Consider the following 24,847-nt stretch of genomic DNA (forward strand, 5'->3'; position numbering starts at 1 on the left):
CTCAGTCTCTGCTCACTCTGGCCCAAAGATTTATTATATATAAGCACACTGTAGCTGTCTTCAGACATACCAGAAGAGGGTGTCAGATCTCATTACAGATGGTTGTGAGCCATCATGTGGTTGCTGGGATTTGAACTCAGGGCCTTCAGAAGAGCAATCAGTGCTCTTAACTGCTGAGCCATCTCTCCAGCCCCAGGAATAACTATTTAGAGTATAGTTAGAAGCTATATTGATTTAGAAAATTGGCAGTAGTGGGTCCTCCTCTAAGTACTATTACTTGTTCAGCCACCAGTAGTTGTCTAGTTTTACAATACAAGGCATGAGTTCCCTCTATTGAACAGGGCTTAAGTCCAATTAGACAGTTTGGTTATCCACAAGATGTAAATATTAGAGGTATCTTCCTAGGCTGGTAACTGGTTCACATGTTTCATATTTGTGTAGGACTGTTAATTGTTTTTCTCCCTTGGCAGCTTGCATAATATCTTCTGCTACTATGAGAGCTAGTCCTGAGGGAGGAGACTTCCAAGTCAATTCTAGCTGATTCCTTCAATTCCTGTGTCTAAAGTGTGTTATCTTTAGCAATAAAGTCTTACCTTCAAGTTCTTGGAGGCAGTCAAGGGCAATGACAAGCCCTGTAGTGTTTCAGAGGTCTCTTAGATACCCCTGACCAACAACTCAAAATGTTTCCCTTTCCCTTGTTGGTACTGGAGTTTCTATAAATAATTTATGGATCCTGAGGGAGGCATTATCATCTCATGTGTAGTCACTCTGTACTGGCTAGTTTTGTGTGTCAACTTGACACAGTCTCTTGATCACAGAAAAAGGAGCTTCAGTTGGGGAAGTGCCTCCACGAGATCCAGTTGTGGGGCATTTTCTCAATTAGTGATCAAGTGGGGATGGCCCCTTGTGGGTGGTACCTTTGGGCTGGTGCTCTTGGGTTCTATAGGAGAGCAGGCTGAGAAAGCCAGGGGAAGCAAGCCAGTAAGAAACATCCCTCCATGGCCTCTGCATCAGCTCCTGCTTCCTGACCTGCTTGAGTTCCAGTCCTGACTTCCTTTAGTGATGAACTGCAACGTGGAAGTGTAAGCTCAATAAACCCTTTCCTCCCCAACTTGCTTCTTGGTCATGATGTTTGTGCAGGAATAGAAACCCTGACTAAGACACTCTATCTAGAAATATGTATGTGATTATACACACATTTTAAAGTAAGCTTTAAAAATAATATGATTTCCTATGGCTTTTTCAAACATCTTCCCCCCCCCTTTTTTTTTTATCATTATTATTTTCTAAATTCTTTGTTTACATTCCCAATGCTTTCCCCTTTTCCGGTCCCCCCCCATATGTCCTATAAGCCTTCTCTCCACCCATTCTCCAATCACCTCCCTCCTTTTTCTTTGTCCTGGTACTCCCCTACAATGCTGGATCAGGCCTTTCCAGGATCAGGGCCCTCTCCTTACATCTTTATAGGAGTCATTTGATATACTACTTATGTCTTGGGTATTCAGAGCTTCTGAGCTAATTAATATCCACTTATCAGTGATTGCATTCCATGTGTATTCTTTTGTGATTGGGTTACCTCACTTAGGATGATATTCTCCAGTTCCAACCATTTGCCTAAAAATTTCATGAATTCATTGTTTTTAATTGCTGAGTAGTATTCCATTGTGTAAATATACCACATTTTCTGTATCCATTCCTCCATTGAGGGACGTCTGGGTTCTTTCCAGCTTCTGGCTATTATGAACATAGTGGAGCATGTGTCTTTATTGCATGCCGAGGAATCCTCTGGGTATATGCCCAGGAGTGGTATATCAGGGTCCTCTGGAAGTGTCATGTTCAGTTTTCTGAGGAACCGCCAGACTGATTTCCAAAGTGGTTGTACCATCTTGCATTCCCAAAGGGATACAAATTGGAAAGGAAGAAATCAAATTATCACTATTTGCAGATGATATGATAGTATACTTAAGTGACCCAAAAAAAACTCCACCAGAGAACTCCTACAGCTGATAAACAACTTCAGCAAAGTGGCTGGTTATAAAACAACTCAAACAAATCAGTAGCCTTCCTATACTCAAAGGATAAACAGGCTGAGAAAGAAGTTAGGGAAATGACACCCTTCACAATAGTCACAAACAATATACAGTATCTTGGTGTGACTCTAACCAAATAAATAAAAGATCTGTATGAGAAGAACTTCAGGTCTCTGAAGAAGGAAATCGAAGAAGATCTCAGAAAATAGAAAAATCTTCCATGCTCTTGGGTTTTCAAACATTTTTAGTGTTTTTTTTTTTTTTTAACTAAAGAGGTAAAATATCACTACAACGAAAATTTTATATTTTTGAAGAAAGAAATTGAGAAAGGCACTAGAAAATGGAAAGATCTTTTAAGTTCATGGATTGGTAGAATTAATATTGTGAAAATTACCGTGAAATTTACCAAAAGCAATTTACAGAGTCAATGGAATACCAATAAAAATGATAGAAATAGAAAAACATCATAAAGCTCATATGAAGTATAGAAGGCCCTGGAACAGTGCTGGAATTTTAATAAGTTATATCAAGTTGTATTACAGTTGTATTTACTTTCTGTTGCTATAACAAAGACCATGGTCAAGTGGGCGGTGGTGGTGCACGCCTTTAATCCCAGAACTTGGGAGGCAGAGGCAGGCAGATTTCTGAGTTCGAGGCCAGCCTGGTCTACAGAGTGAGTTCCAGGACAGCCAGGGCTATACAGAAAAAACCCTGTCTCAGAAAAAAAACCCAAAAATCCCCAAAAATAAAAAACAAAACCAAAGATAAAAAAAAAAAAAACAAAAAACAAAAACAAAGACCATGGTTAAATGCAGTTTGATGAGGAAAACATTTATTTAATCTTATGTTTTATAGCCAAAGTAGGAACCTGTGTGCTCTTGCTCAACCTACTTTTTATACCGCCCAGGACCACCTGCCTACAGGTGATATTGCTCATAATGGGCTAAGGCATCAATCATTAATAATTTAAAAAAATGCTTCACAGGGCTAGAAAGATGGCTCAACAGTTAAGAACACTTGTTCTTGCAGAGAACCTGTGTTCAATTCTCAGCACCTACAACCATCCATAACTCCAGTTACATCAGATCCAACACCCTCTTCTGGCCTCTTGGGCACCAGGTAAGCATGTGCTGCACAAATATACATGCAGGCAAAACACACACATAAAAATAAATCTTTAAAAAAAAAAAAGTGCCCCAGAGACTTGTCTACAGGTAATCTGATGAAGGTGATTTCTCAGTTAAGGTTTCCTGTTCCCAGATGACTAAGTTGTGTCAAGGTGACAAATAAAAACAAAATCAATTCAACAGTACATCTATAGTAGTAAAACCCCTGTGGTACTGACCTAAAAGCAGAGATGTGAATCAATGGAAAAGAATAAAAGACCGAGACTTAAGTGCAGATACTTAAAGTCATCTGATTCTTGGCAAAGATGCCAAAAATATGCCCTGGAGGATAGACAGCATCTTTAACAAATTGTGTTGGAAAAACTGAATGTCCATAAGCAGAAGAATGAACTTAGACTCACTTGTATAACCGTCCACAAAACCAACTCCAAATGATCCAAATATGTCAGTGTAAAACCTGAAATATTGAAACTGCTAAAAGAAAATAGAGCCATTACTCTATAACATATAGATTTAAAAAATGGACTTTCTGAATAAGACTTCATTTGCTCAGAAATTAAGGTCAGTAATTGATCATCATAAAACAAAAAAAACTTCTCTACAGACTTTCTGAATATGGTATTTGTTCTGAATTGATGGTAATTACAGGAGACTCCCCAAAATATTGTGGCCCTCCACTTTAAGTAGGGGCTTGGAAGTCAGGGGATTAATAGAGTTTTGGCTAAAGTCCAATTCATTGTGGGTCCAGTGGATCCTGAAATTCATTTTGTGGTCATTTCCTCAGTTACAGAATGTATAAGTGGGATAGTTATAGTTAGAAGTTGGCAGAATTCCCACATTGGTTCCCTGATCTGTGAAGTGAGGGCTATTATGGTTGAAAAGGCCAGTGGAAGCAATTGAAGTTGCCTCTGCAAGGGCAAATAGTGAATCAAAGTAATGTTGCATCCCCTTGAGGAAGTACAGAGATTAGTGCCACTATTAAGGACTTGAAAAACACAGGGGTGGTGGTTCCTACATTTCTCCTTAATTCTCCTGTCAGGCCAATGTAGAAGATAGACGGATAGTGGAGAATGACAGGCAACAATTGAAAACTTTAACAAGCAGTGACTGAAGCTGCTTTATCAGATATGATATTCTTACTTGAACAGATTAGCACATCTCTCCTGCTATATGATATAGAGCTATTGATTTAGCAGATGCTTTATCTGAGTACCTTTTTCATAAGGAAGACAAGCAATTTGCCTGCAGCTGGCAAATCTAGCAATATACCTTTATAGTTTTACCTCAAGAGTTTATTAATCCTCAATCCCTGTGTCATAACTTAGTTCAAAGGGATCTTGATCATCTGTCTCTCTCAAAAAAGATCATACTGGCCTACTACTTGGATGACATCACGCTGATTTGACCAAGTAAGTAGGAAATAGCAACCACTTTGGATTTATTGGAGAGGCATTTGTACATCAGAAAATAGGGAATAAATCCAAATAAAATTCAAGGGGCTTCTTTGAATTATGGAAACATCATATTCCTCATTTCATTGTGTTACTCTGATCCATATACCAAGTGACTTGGAAAAATGCTAGCTTTTTGTGATGTATAGAACAGGTGAAGGCTCTCTAAAAGGTTCAGTCTACTCAACCACTTGGGCCGTATTATTCTTCAGCAGAGTGACCGCTGAGATGTCCATTTTCATAGACTGAACGACTAACAGATCCTTGGCTTTTCTGTAGGACAGCCATTGTTGGACTACTCAGACTACAGTAAGCCAGTCTATTAAATTGTATGTGTGTGTTCATTCTATCAGTTCTGTTCCCTTAGAGAATTCCTAATACATAGAGGAAGCAGTCTGTCCAATGAAGAGGAAGCCCACAAAATGAGTCTCTTTTGCAAGCTCTACATCCAATAGAGAATTAATATCCAGAACATACAAAGAACTCAAAAAAACCAAAGAATATTAAAAAAAGGGGGGGGGAAATGGCTCAATTAAAAAAAAATGGGCTATAGCTGGGCATGGTGGCACATACCTTTGATCCCAGCACTTGTCTGTGGATTGGAGGCCAGCCTGATCTACAGAGTGAGTTCCAGGGCAGTCAGGACTACACAAAGAGAAACCCTGTCTCTCAAAAAACAAACAACAAACAACAAAAGGGGTTATGTATCTAAACAGAGAATTTTTAAAAGAGGAAATAAAAATGGCTAAAAATATCTTTAGAAGTGTTCAATATCCTTAGCAACCAGGGAAATATAATTTGCCCTGATTGGGATTATAATACTGCTGAAGGAAAAAGGGAAACTTCCTCGTTTATCACCAGACTGTTTTGGGATTGAGAGGGTAGAATGTTTCAAGGCTGTGGCTTACAAGCCAATCGGTATGGTCAAGGAATATAATATTAGACAGGGGCTAGAGAAAGCCCAGCTACTTTCTAGAAAGGGGGACATCCACCCCCAGCTAGGCAAAAAAAAAAAAAAAAATCAACGTGCCTATTGTAAAGAAGAAGGCCATTGGGCCCAAGAAGGGAAGGTCTAGATAGACACCTACAGCAATCAAGAAAAACTGTGTCTAGGGAGAACAGGGTTCGGTTTCTCTCCCTTCCCCAAGCCCAGGGTAACCCTTAAGGTAGAGGGAAAACCCACAGAATTTATGGTGGACATGGCATCCTAGCACTTAGCCCTTCTCCAAGCAGCTGGACCCCAGGCCACCAAGACATCTTGGGTACAGGAAGCTACAGGGATGAAACCATATGCATGGACTATTGGAACCTTGGTATGGACTGAGTATCCCGCTCTTTTCTAATAGTCTTTAGCTGTCCATACCCATTGTTGGCTGTAACTTATTAACCAAGGTGGGTATGCAAATACATTTTACTCTTGAAGGAACCAAAGTATTGAATGGAACAGGGCATTCCACTGCAGTGCTGACTGTGGAATAACTGATGAATACATGTTGCTCCTGACTCTCAGAGAACTAAGCCATGACATCAAGGCCTGGCTGTGGTGATTCCTGGGGTGGGGGGGGTGGGGCTAAAACAGACAATATGGGACTAGGCAAACACTGTCCCTTTGCTGAGCTCAAACCAGGGGCAGATCCAGTGAGGGAAGCCTGTGAAGGGATCATGTCTCACATCAGGTAATTATTAGATTTGGGTGTGGGTGTGTGTGGGGGGGGGTTCTTGTAAGTTTGCCAGTCAGCTTGGAATATACCTGTTACCAGTCTGCAAGTCTAATTCCAATGACTACCATTCAGAAGATCTGAGAGAAGTTAACGAACAGGTGATGGACATTCACCCCTCAGTCCCTAATCCATACACCTTGATGAGTTCTTTACGATCAGACTATGTTTGTTATACAGCACTGGACTTAAAGATGCTTTCTTTAGCCCCCAAAACTCAAAATTATTTTGCTTTTGAATGGTATGACATTCCTAATGACAAAGGAATTAATGGACAACTAACCTGAACCTGGCTCCCTCAAGGCTTCAAGAATTCTCCAACCATCTTCGATGAGGCTTTGCATGAGGACTTGTGTAAGTTTCATTCCCTGTATCCCCAAATAACCCTTTTACCATATGTAGATGACTTGCTCATTGCAGCCAGCACACAGAAACTATGCCTAAAAGGCACTGAACAACTTCTACAGACCTTAGGGAAACTAGAGTACCATGTATCAGCCATGAAAGCCAAATTTTGCAAAAAGGAGGTACAATATTTGGGCTACATCCTAAGAGGAGGTAAGAGATGGCTATCTCAAGCCAGAAAAGAAACAGTCCTGAGAATCTGCACCCAAAAATACAAGGGAGTTGAGGGGATTCCTGGGGATGATGGGCTTCTGCTGCCTATGGATCCCTGAGTTTGCCAAATTGGCCAAGCTCCGATATGAAGCCACCAAGGAACAGCCAGGCTTCACTTGGACCAATAGCCATCAGAAGGTCCTGGATGCACTGAAAGAAACCCTCTTGTCAGCACTGCCTCAGGACTGCCACATGTATCTAATTCCTTCTATGTGTTCATAAATGAACATAATGGAATAGCCAAAAGGGTCCTAACCCAACATCTGTGACCATGGTACCACACTGTAGGTTATCTATCCAAAAAGCTCTATCTAGTAGCTGCAGGATAGCTACCCTACCTCCACATGGTAGCAGCAGTGGCTCTCCTGGTGAAGGATGCAGATCAGCTGACTCTGGGGCAAACCCTGGTTATCACCTCTCCCCATGCTATCGAAGCAACTTCCAGACCACTGACACAGTATCAGCCTTTATTCTGAACCCTGCTAGAATTTCCTTCCAGATCCCTGCTGCTCAGAACCCTGCTGCTCTGAACCCTGCTACTCTGCTGCCCAATCCAGACTTGGAGATACTGGTGTGGAAATCCTGGTACAAGTGCAGCCTTACAAGACACACCTCTCCTAGTTGCAGTAACCTGGTTTGCTGATGGCAGCAGCTTCGGGCAGAATGGGTGGAGGTATGCTGGGGCAGCATTAGTGTCAAAGAAAGAAGTCATCTGGGCAGAGGCTTTACCTATTGAAACATCAGCTCAATGAACGGAGCCAGTTGCACTAGCAAGGCTCTGACTTTAGGAAAGGACCAAAAGCTAAATATCTACACTGACAGTCAGTATGCCTTTGCAACTGCTCATATTTACAGGGCAATACACAGAGAAAGGGGACTGTTGACTGCAGGAGGAAAGACTATTAAAAATAAGAAAAAAAAAATCCAAACGACTAGCCATTATCCATTACCCAGTACATTGGAAAGGAGAGGATCCAGTCACCAGAGGCAATAACCTAGCAGATTAAGCAGCTAAGGAAGTAGTCCTGAAAGCAGAGCCTGTGTTAGCCATCACATTTCCAGACTCGGAGGATCTGGAATATACAGTGCATATACAGCAGAGGACCTCTGATGGATCAAGCAGTTACCCATGACTCAGTTCCTGGAGGGATGGTGGCAGTCAGTGGAAGGAAAGCTTATCCTGCCTGCTAATCTAGGTAATCAAATCATAACCAAGATGCACCAATCCTCTCACATGGGCACCCCGAGAATGCAGGATCTGATTAGTCATGAAGAGCTCAAGATACAAGATTTGAGTTCCAAAACTTATACAAAGCCTGCTAGCTCACTAATGCAACTAAAGAACAGCATAGGGAAAGGAATTGAAAGAGTAGAGACAGAAAAAGGTAGAGAGAGAGAGAGAGAGAGAGAGAGAGAGAGAGAGAGAGAGAGAGTAGAAGAATAGAGGCTGGCCATTAGCATGTGGAGATACTGGGGGTAAGGGAGTAAGAAGAGAGTAGGAGCAGGAGAAAGGGGACGGGGCAAGAGAGAGGCGGGGCCAAGTCTCCCCTTTTATAGTGAATCAGGCACACTTGACTGTTGCCAGGTAACTGGGGTGGAGCATAGACTAAATGCCAATAGAGTCCCTTCAGTTAGCATCATTGTAACCATCTAAATGTGTTTTTAATGTTATCCAAGATTGAAAGCTCTGTTCCCACATTAATGCTCACTCCTTAATGAAAGAGTTCCTAACAAAACTCCCCCTTACATTCCAGTGAGCCTCTGTGATCCTGTCACCCACTACTGAGGGACCTTAAGGGCACATGTATGTATTACTGCCAGAGGGCTCTGAAGCATAGATTATAGAGCACTATGCAATGGAGACATTGATCTTGAAACATCTTCTGTTTGAAAGTCATATGAGTATTCTAACATTTATTTGATTGATAGGTTGTCTTTAGCTACTGAATTTTTCAGTTGCTTTTAAGCAGAGGCAGTTTAAAATGACACATGCACATCCACTGACAACATCAGAATATTCATTTCCCTTTCTTTCAACTCACATCAAATAAATAGGCTGACATGCTTGATAAATAATATTTTAGATGTTGGAGAATGTCTGTGTTTCTAGACAGCTACAAACTCCTGGCCCTGAAAGAAGTCTATGGCCAGTGATGAGTCAATGCAAGAATGGGCACACACATTAGGCTCCTGACAAATATTAGTCCCATTCCTCTATGGTTTACCAAAAGATATTAAAAATACTGTGTAGTTATGTTACATTTTGGACAGACGATCTTTAGTATAATTGTGTCCCAGATATTTCCTGGGATATTATTATGCCAAAAGAATTATTTGATATTCAAAGGGAACTTGACAGCTTCTATTTTGCCTAATAGCCATTTCCTATTCCACATTGCAACCCTTAGTGTCCTTTTCCAGTAGCTGAATTTGGGGGTAGGGGAGATGGCCCACTCAATAAAATGTATCACAATTATAAGGACATAAGCTCAGATCTCCATCACCCACATATAAAGCTAGGCACAGTAAAATGTGTCTGTAGCTCCAGCCTTTGAGATGGAAGACAGGTGGATCCTGGGAACTCACTGTCCAGCTAGCTCAGATGAGTAAATGAACTCGTAGTTCAGTGAGAGATTTTGTCTCAAAAAGTAAGGTGGACGATACCTGTTGTCTTCACTGATCATGGACATACAAGGGCATATACCTACAAACACCTATACATACATCCTAAAGAGCTGAATTTTGCAATTTTTTTTTTTGCTAGTGAATTTGGTTAAGAGAATTATGTGGGAATAATTAAATTTATTTTCACAATCACAATAATTTCCACCCACTCAAGAATTCAACCTTTTAATGCCACTACAAATGCAAGTCCTTTCTGCAGCATTGCTTGGCCTACAATGGTGGATGATAAATATGTATTAAATGAATGAATGAGTACACAAATTGCCAAATACCTGGCGTCTTAGCTGTGGTCATTGTTGCTGTGATGAAATACCATGACCAAAATCAAGTTGAGGTGGAAGGGTTTAATTGGTTTATGCTTCCAAATTCAGTCTATTACTGAATTCAAAGTTAGGACAGGAACTCAAACATGGCAGGAACCTGGAGGTGGGAGCTTATGCAGAAGTCATGGAAGGATACTGCTTACTGGCTTGCTCAGCATGGTTTGCTTTGCTTGCTTTCTTAAAGAATCCAAGGCTACCAACCTAGGTGTGATCCCACCCACAGTGGGCTGGGTCTCCTTCATCAAAAACAGTGTTCTACAGGCTTGGCAGCAGTCCACACTTATGGAGGTATTTTCTCAGAGTTCCCTCCTTTCTTTAAGTTGACATAAAATTATCAAGCACACTTAGCCCTTTGTCAGCTTGACACAATGCTTTTTAAAATACAATCTTTCCCTTTTGGGGGAAAGATCTCATATTAATAAATATAAATATGAAATATAAATATATTTCACAAATTTAAAGCATTGCAAACTTAAAAATACCATAATCTTTACCAATTCAAACACTTTAAAAGTGTAGTCTCAAAGTCTTTTAAAAGCCAATATTATATACAAAAGAGGCCTTGTGCACATAGATGAGCCCTGAAGAAGCCAATTAAACACACAACTCACCTCTTCAATGTAATGAAGTATACAGCTGCTCTTCCTGGAATGCCAAGAATGATGTAGTTTTGCTGACTGATGAGGCAGTCTCTGTATCTCCCAGAATTTGTGTTTTTACTTAAGTCTAGACACTTTCCCATAAGTCTTGAGCACTACTTTTAGACCATAAAAATCTGTTCTTACACGTGGTGTCACTTGTGCTTTACAACATCCTAAGTGACTTCTCAGATAAAGAGTTGAGAAGATAGCTGTACCCAAGCTGTGTGTATACACAGCTTGGGCTGAGCCCAGAGTGCTTCCTTCTCTGTTTTAGCTATTCCAAGGCCTGGAAGCTTCTAGCCTCCATACAGTCTAATCTTCCAAGATGACTAATTCAAATTGGCTTCTCTTGGCTTCTGACTGAATTGTTCTGCCAGGCCTCACACTAACTTTGGAGATGTGTTCTAATCTTCTTGCTCCTCATTGTCTGGCTCATTATCTGTCTTCACCATGTTGTCCTCTTCCAGCTTGTTCTCTCTGTAACCTGTCTCTGTTAAACTGTCCTGGTAAAACTTCCATACACACCACCACCCCACCACCACCCACCACCCCACCACCCCACCACCCTACCACCCTACCACCCCACCATCCCACCACCCCACCACCCCACCACTCCACCATCCCACCACCCCACCACCTTTTCCCTCCCCCCCCATTACGCACTTATTCACTTGATGTTCCTAGGTAACTCTTCTTTCCTGTGCTTTTCTCATGTGATCTGAGTGTATCCTATCTCTGACTCATTCTGTCAAATAGTTCTTTGATTTGTCATTTTGTCTGCTCCTCAATTAGATGTCACTTTCAAACATGGCTGCTTCCTTCTATAAACTAACCTTACTTTTATCATTAGGTATTAAAGATGTCAACTAAGAATGTGTCTATAATCCAGCCAGATTCATACTGTAGTCCAGGGTGTGTCTGCATTCTGATTGAATCATATAGACCTACAAGGTTTTTGAATGTGATCCCTTGCTAGAGTAGCCATGTTGCTCAATTAAATTTCTTTACACTAGTAAATAATTTTTTCAAACCTTTTTTAAAATGATGGCTCATCAATGCTTTAACTTCCCTTTTATCCCACCACCCACCATAGATAGTGGTTAAGAAGGATACAGGGGATGGGGGAGGAAGGGGACCTGTTTAGAAAGGTTCTTTGGAGCATCTGTGTTTTCTGGAAATCAGCAGTTCAATTTACAGGTTAGCAGAGGCAGCTCGATCCACTTGCAAATACTTCACTGTTGCACCAGCAGTCTAGTTTGGTAGTTGGGTTAGCAACAGTGGTAACACAGCCTAGCAGTGACAGCCAGGCCTCGGCCTCTATCACTGTCCATTGAGTCCTTTTTATACTTGCCTCATCATGCATGCCTGTCTCAGCTGACATCATTTTGCCAATCAGCCCAAGACCAGAGAAGCTGCAAAAAAGCCTTGGCCTTGGCACACCACCAGAAGTTTTTTTTGTTTTTTTTTTTTTGTTTTTTTTTTGTTTTTTTTTTTGTTTTTTTTTTGGTGTATTTCTCTCTATGGAGTCCTGACAAATGCAGCTCAACTATGCAGTGTAAGACAAAACAATACATGTGTGTTGTATAGCAAAGAATCCTTCATCACATGCCCTTTCATGTACCTGCTTTAACAGAACATTCTTTCACATGTGTCTGCTTCAGTAAGACATTCCTTTACAAGTCTTCCTTAGTCTTTCATTTGTGTCCACTTCAGCAATGTTCCTTCACATATTTGCCCCAGAAAAACACCATCCAACTGACTTTCCAAAGAACCCTTAAGTTTCCACTTCATACACCTCTATGTTTGTCCAACATGTGATGCCCACATGCCTCAGTCATTCTACCTATCTCTGAGTCAACTGTAAACATTCTTGTGAAAGAAGCCAGATGTACACTGTAAAAAAATCTCATTGTAAACATGTCTTAAATTGTTGTGCACTTGGGACTGAGTTGTTATTTAAACATTTTTTTTCCAAAATTATGCTGTAGTTAAACATGACTGAAATACAACAATCTGGGCCAGACTCTAGAAGTCCAGGTCCAGCACTGGATACAATAAAATCAGGCTGAGCTTAGTTTCACTTACCTCACCCTGATCTTCTTTTCCCTGTCTGTTGTAGAGCCTATAGGAAAATCTCCACTCAAAATCTCTCAACTGCAAACTCCTATAAAATCAAAAATATGTTAAATACTTTCTAATTTAAAGAAGGAAGAACCAGGACACAGTCACAATCTGAACAGAACAAAACCATACTCCCATCAGTGTAACTAATTCAATATCCGATATTTGGGATTCAGTCAGGATCATCTGGGCACTTCCCAGAACCTTTGGTCACTTCTCTTTCTCCACCCTCTGCAGTACACACAATCTATGTTGTAAGCCTGAGCACATTCCACTCTTTGGCCGCTACTGTTCTTGGTGAAAACTTAAACTTTTCTCTCTGACCTCTTCAGTCTTGGGGCTTCCACTGCTATTCTGCCTGTACCTTCACCATTGGCTTCTTCTGGGCTCTTAGAGTGCCAAGCCTTAGAGTTATCCATGACCCCTTCATGCCTTCAAAACCAATTACATCTGGGAGACTCTTATACATGATCAAGTTTGGTTGCCAGTACAAGGTATAGCCTTGTCCATTCTGAACACAGCTTGCATGTGATGACTCCAACACCTCAGTGACACTGGCCTCTTCTTAATTATAGCTGATTCTACAGTTCCAGCTGATCAACATCTATTATCCATGTTAAAGCCTAGGTAAAATATTAAGGCATAGATGGAATGTTAAGGCCTAGGTAACTGTTACCTAGATAGCCATTTTGTGTTGTTACTAATATTATAAGAAAAATTTCTCATATGTCGTCTTGGAAAATTTCTCATGCCCAATAGATTAAATATTGATTAAATATTGTTATGTTTTGTGTTTTTGGAAACCAATCATGATAAAAATCAATAGAACTGCTTTGTATAATGACCCACAATAGCCAGGCGGTGGTGGCACATGCCTGTAATCCCAGCACTTGGGAAACAGAGGCAGGCGGATTTCTGAGTTCGAGGCCAGCCTGGTCTACAGAGTGAGTTCCAGGACAGCCAGGGCTATACAGAGAAACCCTGCCTCGAAAAAAACAAAACAAAACAAAAAAAGACCCACAATAACCTTGGGCCAAAACAAACCATCCAGAAGCACGCTCTGCACCTGTGTATAAGCTTTTATGGTATTTGTTTTTATAAGCTGCCCCTGGGATGGACCCCAACATAAGAGAGATGCCTGCAACACCATAAACTATTTGAAATAAGACTTTCCTTTTGAGTAGGGGTTGGGTAAATAAGTTCTCAAGACCTTCCTGGTAACTGACATTGTGGTTGGCAAGTTAAGACATGAATGTTATACAAGACAGGTCCCATCCTGATTAACAAGACATGAATATTAAGCAAGCCAAGTCCCTTGTCACAGTTGAATACCCCAACCAATGGGAAAAGGATAAGTATACAACAACAACATGTTTGTAAGAAAATCCTGTATTCCTAAATGGTGATTGGTAGAATGACTTAGCACAGATGTTTATAGATTTTAGCCTTAAAAAGTCCTATTGGGCCGGGTGGTGGTGGCACTTGCCTGTAATCCCAGCACTTTGGGAGGCAGAGGCAGGCGGATCTCTGAGTTCGAGGCCAGCCTGGTCTACAGAGTTCCAGGACAGCCAGGGCTACACAGAGAAACCCTGTCTCGAAAAAAAAAAAAAAAAAAAAAAGTCCTATTGGATTTTGATTAATGTCGCAGTTCAGTTACTGACTCTGAACCATGACCCTGATCAATCAGTTCTGGGGCATGTGCTCAATAAACTATCCCTGTCTGACTGAGATGTGTATGCATGGTTTGTGGGGTGACTCCTGAACCCAAACAGTCCCAACAAAATGAAGGTTTTACTTTACTGGTTCTAGTTTCATGCTAATCACAGCTGATTGTTCAGTTTAGCTGGCCAGAAAACACATGTTCTTCACACAAATGGCCCAGTAGAATCTTTGCTTCCTTCTGGACTTCACAAACTAGACCTTTGTCATCTGCATGGCTTTGAACACTCTTCTAAGCTCCTGCAGAACAGCTTGCTGAGCTCTCAACATTTGGTGGCTCTTCTAGCTGAAAGTCCCAAAGTCTTTAAACAATCTTCCCCGAAGCAACATGGTCAGGTCTGTCACAGCAATACTCCAGTACTGGTGCCAATTTGTCTTAGTTTGGGTTGCTGTTGCTATTATGAAACACCATAAAATTAGTAAGAACATCTGAACTCAGTTATAATCTATATGTGCTGTACATATTGAGAAATAGGGAGTGCAATTTCAGCTAAAGCGAGGAGTTTATATTAAGTGAGACCAAAGAAGACACAAGAAAGAGGGGGTATAGAGGGCTGAATAAAGACATCTTAATCCTTAGGACTTGAGAGTGTGTTACAAAAAAAAAAAAAGAAAGAAAAGAAAAGAAATTTATTTGTTTATTTATTCCTGGAGATGGAGTTTCATGTAGCCCAGGCTGGTCTTGAAAACTTTATACAACCAAGAATAACTTAGAATTTTTTTTTTTTAGTCAGTTTCTTTGTGTAGCCTCAACTGCCCTGGAACTAGCTCTGTAGACCAGGATGGTCTCAAACTCACTGCCTCCCTCTGCCTCTTTAGTGCTGGGAGTCATGTGCTAACACCACCAGCTAACCTTGACTTTCTTTCTTTTTTTCTTTCTTTCTTTTTTTTTTTGAAAAAGGAAGTAAAAACATTTTATTACAAAATTGAAAATTTACATGGAAAATATTTCTGATAAAATAGAAGATATATATATAAAAACACATTAAAATTGACAGTTTTCATGGAAAATTAAAGAGTAAAATGGTAGACATAAACATTTCTAAATTAATTGAAAAATGAATTAGAAAAATGATAGAATTGAAGATTTACATGGAAAATATTTCTGATAAAATTGTAGAAAATATAGAAAAACGTGTTAAAATTGATTATCATGGAAAATTTTATATAGATATAATAGTAGGCATAAAAGTATTTCTAAGTTGATTGAAAGTGGAATTATAAATATTTCCTGATAAAATTGAAGATTTACATGGAAAATACTTTTGATAAAATTGAAATATATAGAAAAACATGTTAAAATTGAAGATTATCATGGAAAATTATACAGATAATATGGTAGGCATAAAAATAATTCTAAGTTAATTGTAAGTGGAATTATAAACATTTTCAGGTAAAATTGAAGGTTTACAGGGAAAATATTTCTGATAAAGTTCAAGAAATATTTAGAAAAACACGTTAAAATGGACTATTTCATGGAAAATTATACAGATAAAATGGTAGACATAAAAAACTTTTCTAAATTAATTGAAGGTGGAATTAGCATTTTGTGATAAAATTAGAGACATACATGGAAAATATTTCTGATAAAATAGAAGTATATAGAATAACATGTTAAAATTAAAGCTTATCATGAAAAACAATGCAGATAAAATGGTAGACATAAAAAGTTACTAAATTAATTGAAAGAGGAATTACAAACTTTTTCTGATAAAATTGAAGATTTACATGAAAAGTGTTTCTGTTAGTCTATGTCTTTTTATTGGGGAATTGAGTCCATTGTTGTTAAGAGGTATTAAGGAATAGTGATTGTTGCTTCCTGTTATTTTTTTATGTTATTTTTATATTTGTCTGACTATCTTCTTTGGGATTTGTTGAAAGAAGATTACTTTCTTGCTTTTTCTAGGGTGTAGTTTCCCTCCTTGTCTTGGCGTTTTTCATCAATTATCCTTTATGGGGCTAGATTTGTGGAAAGATAATTGTGTAAATTTGGTTTTATCATGGAATATCTTGGTTTCTCCATCTATGGTGATTGAGAGTTTTGCTGTGTATAGTAGTCTGGGCTGGCTTTTGTGTTCTTTTAGGGTCTATATGAGGTCTTCCCAGGATCTTCTAGCTTTCATCGTCTCTGGTGAGAAGTCTGGTGTAATTTTGATCAGTCTGCCTTTATAAGTTACTTGCCCTTTTTCCCTTACTGCTTTTTAATATTCTTTCTTTGTTTAGTGCATTTGGTGTTTTGATTATTATGTTCTGGGAAGACTTTCTGTTTTGGTCCAGTCTGTTTGGAGTTCTGTAGGCTTTTTGTATGTTCATGGGTATCTCTTTCTTTGGGTTAGGGAAGTTTTCTTCTATAATTTTGTTGAAGAGATTTACTGGCTCTTTAAGTTGGAAATCTTTGCTCTCTTCTATACCTGTAATCCTTATGTTTGGTCTTCTCATTGTGTCCTGGATTTCCTGGATGTTTTGGGTTATAAGTTTTTTGCATTTTCTTTGAGTGTTGAGTCAATGTTTTCTATGGTATCTTCGGCGCCTGAGATTCTTTCTTTTATCTCGTGTATTCTGTTGTTGATGCTTGCATCGATGACTCCTGATTTCCTTCCAAGGTTTTCTATCTCCAGAGTTGTCTCCCTTTGTGATTTCTTCATTGTTTCTACTTCCACTTTGAGATCCTGAATGGTTTTGTTCAGTTACTTTACTTGATTGATTGTGTTTTCCTCTAATTCTTTAAGGAATTTTTGTGTTTCCTATTTAAGGGCTTCTGCCTGTTGACCCATGTTCTCCTGTATTTCTTTAAGGGAGTTATTTATGTCCTTCTTGAAGTCCTCTATAAGCATCATGAGATGAGATTTTTCAATCCAGCTCTTGCTTTTCTGGTATGTTGGGGTATTTGTGACTTGTTGTGGTGGGAGAACTGGATTCTGATGTTGGCAAGTAGCCTTGGTTTCTGTTGGTAGGGTTCTTGTGCTTGCCTTTCACCATCTGGTTATCTCTGGTGTTAGTTGGTCTTGCAGTCTCTGGCTGGAGCTTGTCCCTCCTGTGGGCCTGTAAGCCTGTGTCCATACTCCTGGGAGATCAGCTCTCTTCTGGCAGGTTTTGTGCACAGAAGGCTGTGGAGCTGCCTGGCTCCATGGTGCCTAACCTTGACTTTCTAATCCCCCTGCTTTTACCTCCCTGGTGCTGAAATTTCCAAATGTTAAGATTACTGCCCCTGGGAATGGAACTAGAAAACAACAGATTTGCTTTACATCATTTAATTATTTATAAACTCTTATAGTCAAGATCAGAAAATTATAGTCAGAGAAAGGGAATGTTCTGGCTAGGTTTTTTTTTTTTTTGTTATGTTATGTTTTGTTTTTTGTTTGTTTGTTTTTGTTTTTGTTTTTTGGTCAGTTTGACACAGCTAGTGTCATCTGAAAGGAGGGAAGCTTGACTGAGAAAATGCCTCCATAAGACGGGGCTTTAGGCAAGCTCAGGGCTGCTTCACCAACATGTCCTGCTGTGTCAGGGTCAGTGGTGAGTAAGCCCGAGCTCGAGTTTGTAATAGAGACCCTAGTGCTATTGCATAGGAATTGAGTCTTTGGTGGTCTTTTGGGGTTCAGAAAACAGGCACAATAGCTGGGCAGTGGTGGCGCATGCCTTTAATCCCAGCACTTGGGAGGCAGAGACAGGTGGATTTCTGAGTTCGAGACCAGCCTGGTCTACAGAGTGAGTTCCAGGACAGCCAGGACTGCACAGAGAAACCCTGTCTCCAAAATAAAACAAAACAAAACAAAACAAACAAACAAAAAAAGAAAACAGGCACAATAAAGGCACACAGGCACTGACAGGATCCCAGGGACTGGAGAGGAAGGATATATTAGTATGTGTACACTGTGATAATATTGCAGAGTAGGGGCAATAGAAATACACTTTTTAAACATTTTTTAACAGTTCGGGAAGGTCAGATGGGTTCTATTCTGATTCCTCTTTCTTTGGCCTACAGATGCAGATTGTCGCCCTTCTCCTTTACACTTCAGTTTCCCTCCCCCTGACTGTCTCCTTCCTTTTTAATTTTACTCCCTGCCTCTCTGTGTCTGTGTCTTTCTTTCTGTGTGAATATTTGTATATAAGTGCACATGGCGTGTGGGAAGGTCATAGGACACTTTGTAGGAGTCTGCCCCATGGGTTCTGGAGATTGAAGTCATGAGCATTTACCCCAGAGCTGTCCTTGCTGCCCCTCATTTTGGTTTATAAAATCAGAGTCTATATAGTCCAGGCTTGCCTCAGACTCACTGTATAAATGGAAAAAGTCTTGACCCCTCGACTGTTATGCTTCTACCCCACTTGGAAATACAAGCAAGGACACCACAAACAGTCCAAATAGCCAGTTATCTTATTATGTCCTCACCCCTAGTCTCTCCTCTATGTGAATCGCCATCATATCTCTTGCTGCATCTGTTTCCTCTCATGAAGGCACCACACAGACTGTATTGCCTAATTCAAGACCTCATTTTACCTGGATCACCTCTTTAAGGTCTCCAAATACAGAACCAAGAGTTAGGGCCTCAATGTATAAATTACAATAAGAGACAATTCAGCTTATAAAAATGACTTATAATTATGACACTCCTTGAGAGAATTGGTCTATGGTTCAGGTTGGAGACCTAAGGAAAACACTACCACAGCCCAGGTTTGGTTGTTGGATGAAAGTGACTTCCCTCACCAGCTTAAATAAGATTGGCATGTGAACTGGGTGATTGTATTACATCCCCACCTTTTTCCTTGTTTTGATAATTGTACTATGCTTATGTAAGATGCCACACGTGGGGAGGACCAAGCAAAGAGCATATAGCAGCTGAGCACTGTGGCCCCAGTGTGTAACCGGAGCTTGTACGAAGCGGGAGGAGGAGGATTATGAATCTGAGGCTAGGCTAGGCTAGGTGATGTGAGCTCTGACTCAAACAAAACAAAACAAAACAAAACGAGATTATATGGGAATTCTTTGTCTATTTTTGTTTTCTTGTTTTTTAAATAGGGTCTTGTTTTGTAGCCTAGAGTGGGCGGTTGGCCTTAGCACTCCGAGTGCAGGGACGAGAGGTCTGCAGTCACATTGGCCTCCTTGTATACTTTTCCTACATTTCCCTGAGTCTGGAATTATTTCAAAATCCAAGCACTGAGTTGGTGAGAGGGTTTAGTAGCCTGACAACCTGAATTCAGTTCCCAGGACTTAGTGGAAAGAGAGAAATGATAATGTCCAGACCTCTGATCGCTGCTTCAGAACATAGTGGAAAGAGAGAAATGAAAATTGTCCTCTGATCTCCATCACGCTCCCCTCTCTCTAACACACACACACACACACACACACACACACACACACACACACACAGAGAGAGAGGGGGGGAGGAGGGAGGGAGGGAGGGAGGAAGGGAGGGAGGGGTAATTAAAATGGGCTGGAGAGATTGCTCAGTGGTTAGAGCACTGACTGCTCTTCCAGAGGACCCAGGTTTGGTTCCCAGCACCCACCTGGCAGCTAATGATAGTATGTAACTCTGTGGACACTTAGTATGGTAAGTGATGTGTAGGCAAAACACCTATACACATAAAGTAAGATTTAATGAATCTTTAAAAATAAATAGAAGAAAATATTTTTTAAACATACTAGATTTTTAAAAAAAGAAATAAAAACAATTAAATACAGCGAACAAACAGAAGACAGAGGGGAGTGTTGGAAGAGAGAGGCTGCTCATCACTGAAGGAGGAAAGGCAGAAAAAGACATGGAGAAAATGAGTTGCACAAGGTCAGAGCTTCTGCCTGCTCCTCAAATGCTTACTGCTGCTTCTGGAACTGATACCATGGGTCTCCACACCTGTTTCGGGGTGTCAGGGGTCATGGAGACATAAGCTGGAGGGCAGAATAGCATAGCCAGCACTGTCATTCTTCTGACATTTGGTCTAGAGTGACACAGTAAGATGATGTATTGTGTGCTAAAAGAATGAATTCTCTGTATGCCAGCATCTCCAGTACATTGACACTTCGGTAGCTGACCTAGCCATGCTAGGCAGTCAGTACTACAGAGCTTCATATTAGCCCCTCATCTTTAGAGACAGGATTTAAGTCCCACAAAATTTACCATTTTAAGTTATAGACCCAATGGCACAAATCTGTAATCTCAGAATTTGAGAGGTGGAGGTAGGAGGATGGGAGTTCAAGGTCATCCTCAGCTACATAGGGAGTCGGGGCTCAATCTGTAACAGATGAGACCATGTTCAAACAAACCCCGGTTTTAAAGTGTAGGGTCCAGTGAGTTTTTGCATATTCATAAAGTGGTGCTGCCATTTCCAATGCGTAGGTAGCGGCCACTCCGTGTTCTTACAATCACGGCCTTTGGGAAAGACAGATCTGTTTTCTGATTGTCTCTCCTCCTTCCTGGAAATTGGCAGATCCCGGTGGATGCTGCTCCTCGCAGGAGCTCCGCCCTCAGAGTGGCCAGCTGTTACTGGATTGGACGCGCGGGTTAGGGTGTGCACAGGGTGTCCAATCGTTCTGGCGCCCGAAGCGCAGTCAGGTGTGCAGGCGCAGAGGGCACCCAGGGCAGGTATGGCGAGCTGGTGGCGCGCGTTTCCACGGGCCGCTCGGCGCTATCCGTGGCCCACTAACGTGCTGCTCTACGCCGGGCTCTTCTCGGCGGGTGATGCACTGCAGCAGCGACTGCGGGGCGGCCCAGCTGACTGGCGCCAGACGCGGCGCGTGGCCACTCTGGCCGTGACCTTCCACGGAAACTTCAACTACGTGTGGCTGCGCCTGCTGGAGCGCACGCTGCCAGGCCGCGCGCCGCGCACAATCCTGGCCAAGGTGCTATGCGATCAGACTGTCGGAGGGCCGATAGCCCTCTCTGCCTTCTACGTCGGTGAGGGGCCGGGGCGGAACACTAAGGCCAGGCAGGAGGCTCGGGAGTGGGGGTGGGGGTGGGGAACGGGGAGGCCAGAGATCTGAAGCCACTGGGGCTGAGGCAGGAGGTGACAACTCTGCGGCCTGGGAATTAGGGCTGAAAGGAAGTTCTGAAGCAGCGATCAGAGGTCTGGACATTGGGGCACTTGAGGTTTCGGTGAGGAAGAATTTGGGGGTCGCTGACCGGGGAACTGGAGATCCCAAGTTCCCAAATGCCAGGGATTCAGAGGGTTGGTGTCAGAGCTGAGGCAGAGGTTGACAAGAGTTCAGGAGGGAGGGGGTCTCTTTTCCTCCAAAAAGAAACATATTCAAGAGACCCTAGTTTAGCCCCATAGCAGCTACATCCCTGGACTCTACCTGTTCTAGAAAAAGCCACACCTGAGGCTCTGCGGCCAACATATCACCCGGAAAAGTGATGGGATCGGTGACTCTGGAGGCAGAGTGGGTGGAATATGCGATTATAGAAAAGGCATTTCCAGGGTCTTAGTCTTGCTTGGGCAACAAGATTTCCCTGGGATGGTGGTGGGGGGGGGGGGGGAGGGCGGGCATCGTTACACTGAGAATGGGAGGGGGGATTGTGTACTAACCAGGGAAGCTGTTTTCATGCTGGGCTGAATGAACTGGCTTTGGGGGTCTTTTCTGCCTGGTTTACTGAAAACAACCAAAGGTCCCATGGCTTTTCTCTCCTTTGCAATTTCTATACCCTGAAAGGCAGTGGCAGGCAGGGAGGGCCACTCCGTGTTTGGAGACTGGACCTGACCTTGGATGGTGGGTCACCATCAATTGAGCCTAAAGCCTCCCTTCATCCTCAAGCTGTGCCAACTGAACTGTATTTGCAGTCTTTAGTTTGTTTTTAATTCTAAGACAGGAGCTCACTAAGTTGCTCAGGCTGGCCTTGAACTTGTGATTCTCCCACTTAAGCTCCCCCAAAGTTGCTGGGGTGACAATCTCATTCTACCAGGCTCAGATTGTTAATGTCTTCTAAAAATGAATGAAGGTAGGCAGACCATCTAGAAGAAAGTTACCCTCCTCTGGGAGGTGTTTTAGGGAGTTTGTATTCACTCCCTTTCCTTCTGTAACCCACAGGAAACATCAAAGACTTGGCCTGTTACAGTCTCAGCTAACACCATGGCTAAGAAGGTCAGTGAAGTTAGAATAGAAAACCAGAGAGCAAGAGGCTCTGATTTGCCCAAGTTCTGTTCTCTCCTGTCATCTCCCAGTGAGCTTTGCAAAGACATCCCCTTACTTACTGTAGCTTGGTGCAGTGGTGAAGGCGTTAGGAGCCAGGACCTTGATTCCTGTTTAATCCTTGAGCTACCACTTTGGTGGATACTCTCATAAGTCCTTTGTCAGATAATGAGGACCTCGGCCTGGAGGGTCTAGAAGTTCACAGAAGACCGCATGAAAATCCATCCAGGCTTTTAGCCATTCTCTTCATCTAGATGGACGGAGTGATTGTATGATCACTCTGAGACTAGAAAACAGCACTTCATCACTAGGATGAAGGCCTGAGGCCTTCTGATGCATCACCTGTCTAGATTTTTTTCTGTGTTTTACTGCCAGATTTCTGGTTCAGTCTCCTCTGCTTTGTGAAAGAGAGCATGGGTGTGAGAGCTGGAAGTTTAAGGTGCTACTAGAAAACTGATCGTCAAGTGTTGCCTTGTGCCAGATCTGCCTTGGGAAATGACGGATTAAGGAATGGTCACCTGGACAGGTTCTTGCTATTAGCCTCTCTGAATGCTTTATATTTTAGACAAACTCATGCTGTATAGTGCAGTCTGACCTTGAACTCAGGGTGCTTCTGCTGAAGCCTTTTGAGTGCTAATTTTATAGGGCCACCATGATTACCTTTCCTCCTTTTAACTCTTCTCATCTCAGGGAATTGTTAGGAGGGTCAAACGATGTAATACATATAAGTGTTTAGCATTTACCTGGGTAAGCTGATCAGAGCATTGGGTTTTGTTTTCAGTCTTATTCTAAGGATCTCCTGTAACTGACTAATAACACTTATCCTGCGTCCCACCCATACCCCCACACAGAGAATTTTTTTACACTGTCTTTTATAAGTAAGGCTTTGGCTCTGTTTTTTTGGATGACAAACTCTGATTAGAATATACTGTTGCTACATTAGAATCTACATAGATTAGAATATATATAGTTGCTAGAAAGCCCAGGACCCAGAGTTTTTATCTTTTAAAGGAATGAAGTTAGTGTGGGAGGGAGGGAGGCAGTGTAGCCCAGCAGGAGGAGGTGGCTTACCATGCATGGGCCCTGCTTTTAATCTTAGCACAAATAAAAAAGAAAACAAGGAGAAAAACACAAGAAAGGAAGAAGAAAAAGGAAAAAGATTATTGTTTTGTTGTTGGTTTTTTTTTTTTTTTTTCAAAATTGGGAGCTAGGCTGCAACTTAGTTGGCAGAGTGCTGTTTTAGCAACTGGGCTTCACCCCCAGCAACATGGAGCTGGGCATAGTGGTTCCAACCTTCAGTCCCTGCCCTTGGGAAGCAGAGGCAGGAGGATTTCTGTGAGTTTGAGGCCAGCCTGGTCTACATAGTGAGTTCCAAGACAACCAAAGTTATAGAGAAGGAGAAAAAAGAAAGTGTTGGAGAGATGGCTCAGTAGTTAAGCATATTTGTTTGTGGGGCTGGAGAGATGGCTCACTGGTTAAGAACACTGACTGCTCTTCTGAAGGCCCTGAGTTCAAATCCCAGCAACCACATGGTGGCGCACAACCATCTGTAATGAGATCTGACACCCTCTTCTGGTGTGTCTGAAGACAGCTAGAGTGTACTTGCATATAATAAATAAATAAATAAATACATAAATAAATAAATCTTTTTTTAAAAAAAGAATATTTGTTCTTGTAAAAGAACAGGGTTCAATTCCTAGCAGCTCACAACCATCCACAACACTGTGGTACACAGACATATACATAAGCAAAAACAAACACATAACATAAACAAATCTAAAATGTTTCTTATATACTTAAAAAACAAACAAACCAGGAGACAGAAAGATGGCTCAGCTTGTAAAGGCGCTTGCTGGCAAGCCTGACAACCAGAGGTGGCCCTTGGAACCCACACAGTGGGAAGAGAGAACTGACCCTAGCAAGTTGTTCTCTGACCTTCACACTCAGGCAGTGACAAGTGCAAATGCACACCGCCAATCAATCAGTGTAAAACAAAGCATAAACAAGGAAGTCACCAACAACCTCATTAACCAATGCTAGTATTAGCTTGCATTTTGTGGCTTCATTTAAATAATCATTCTTCTGTACCTTTTATACCTGGCTATTCTCACCTCCTATTTGGTGTGCCTTTAAACATTAGTTTTAAAATAGATATATTCTTGTTTTCCTATTGGGTCAACAGCAACATGCAAATGATTGGAATTTGATATACTTGGATGATGTTGGAATGCGGAACTTGAACACACACTGTTATACAGTAATTATTCCTACTTCTAACACCCCTTGGGTGTGTTCCTG

General features: G+C 41.5%; 1 protein-coding gene across 8 annotated transcripts in view; it reads left to right on the forward strand.

The window, feature by feature from the left end:
- The window catches only part of Mpv17l (MPV17 mitochondrial inner membrane protein like), a 38,324-nt gene that overhangs the window by 4,343 nt on the left and 9,134 nt on the right, over window positions 1-24,847 (forward strand). For 2 of the 8 annotated variants that reach the window (XM_052195225.1, XM_052195226.1), the window contains exon 1: window positions 20,860-21,320. The exons of 2 other annotated variants lie outside the window; for them this stretch is intronic. In XM_052195225.1, coding sequence (XP_052051185.1) covers window positions 20,864-21,320 — 457 coding nt within the window. In that variant the 5' untranslated portion in view covers window positions 20,860-20,863. Of the gene's footprint in view, window positions 1-3,015; window positions 3,150-6,590; window positions 6,681-20,859; window positions 21,321-22,447; window positions 22,502-24,847 lie in introns of those variants that run through there. 4 more of the 8 variants (XM_052195222.1, XM_052195221.1, XM_052195224.1 and 1 more) reach the window with 4 other exon arrangements.

The sequence above is a fragment of the Apodemus sylvaticus genome, chromosome 10 (assembly GCF_947179515.1).
Source record: "Apodemus sylvaticus chromosome 10, mApoSyl1.1, whole genome shotgun sequence".
Lineage (NCBI taxonomy): Eukaryota > Metazoa > Chordata > Mammalia > Rodentia > Muridae > Apodemus > Apodemus sylvaticus.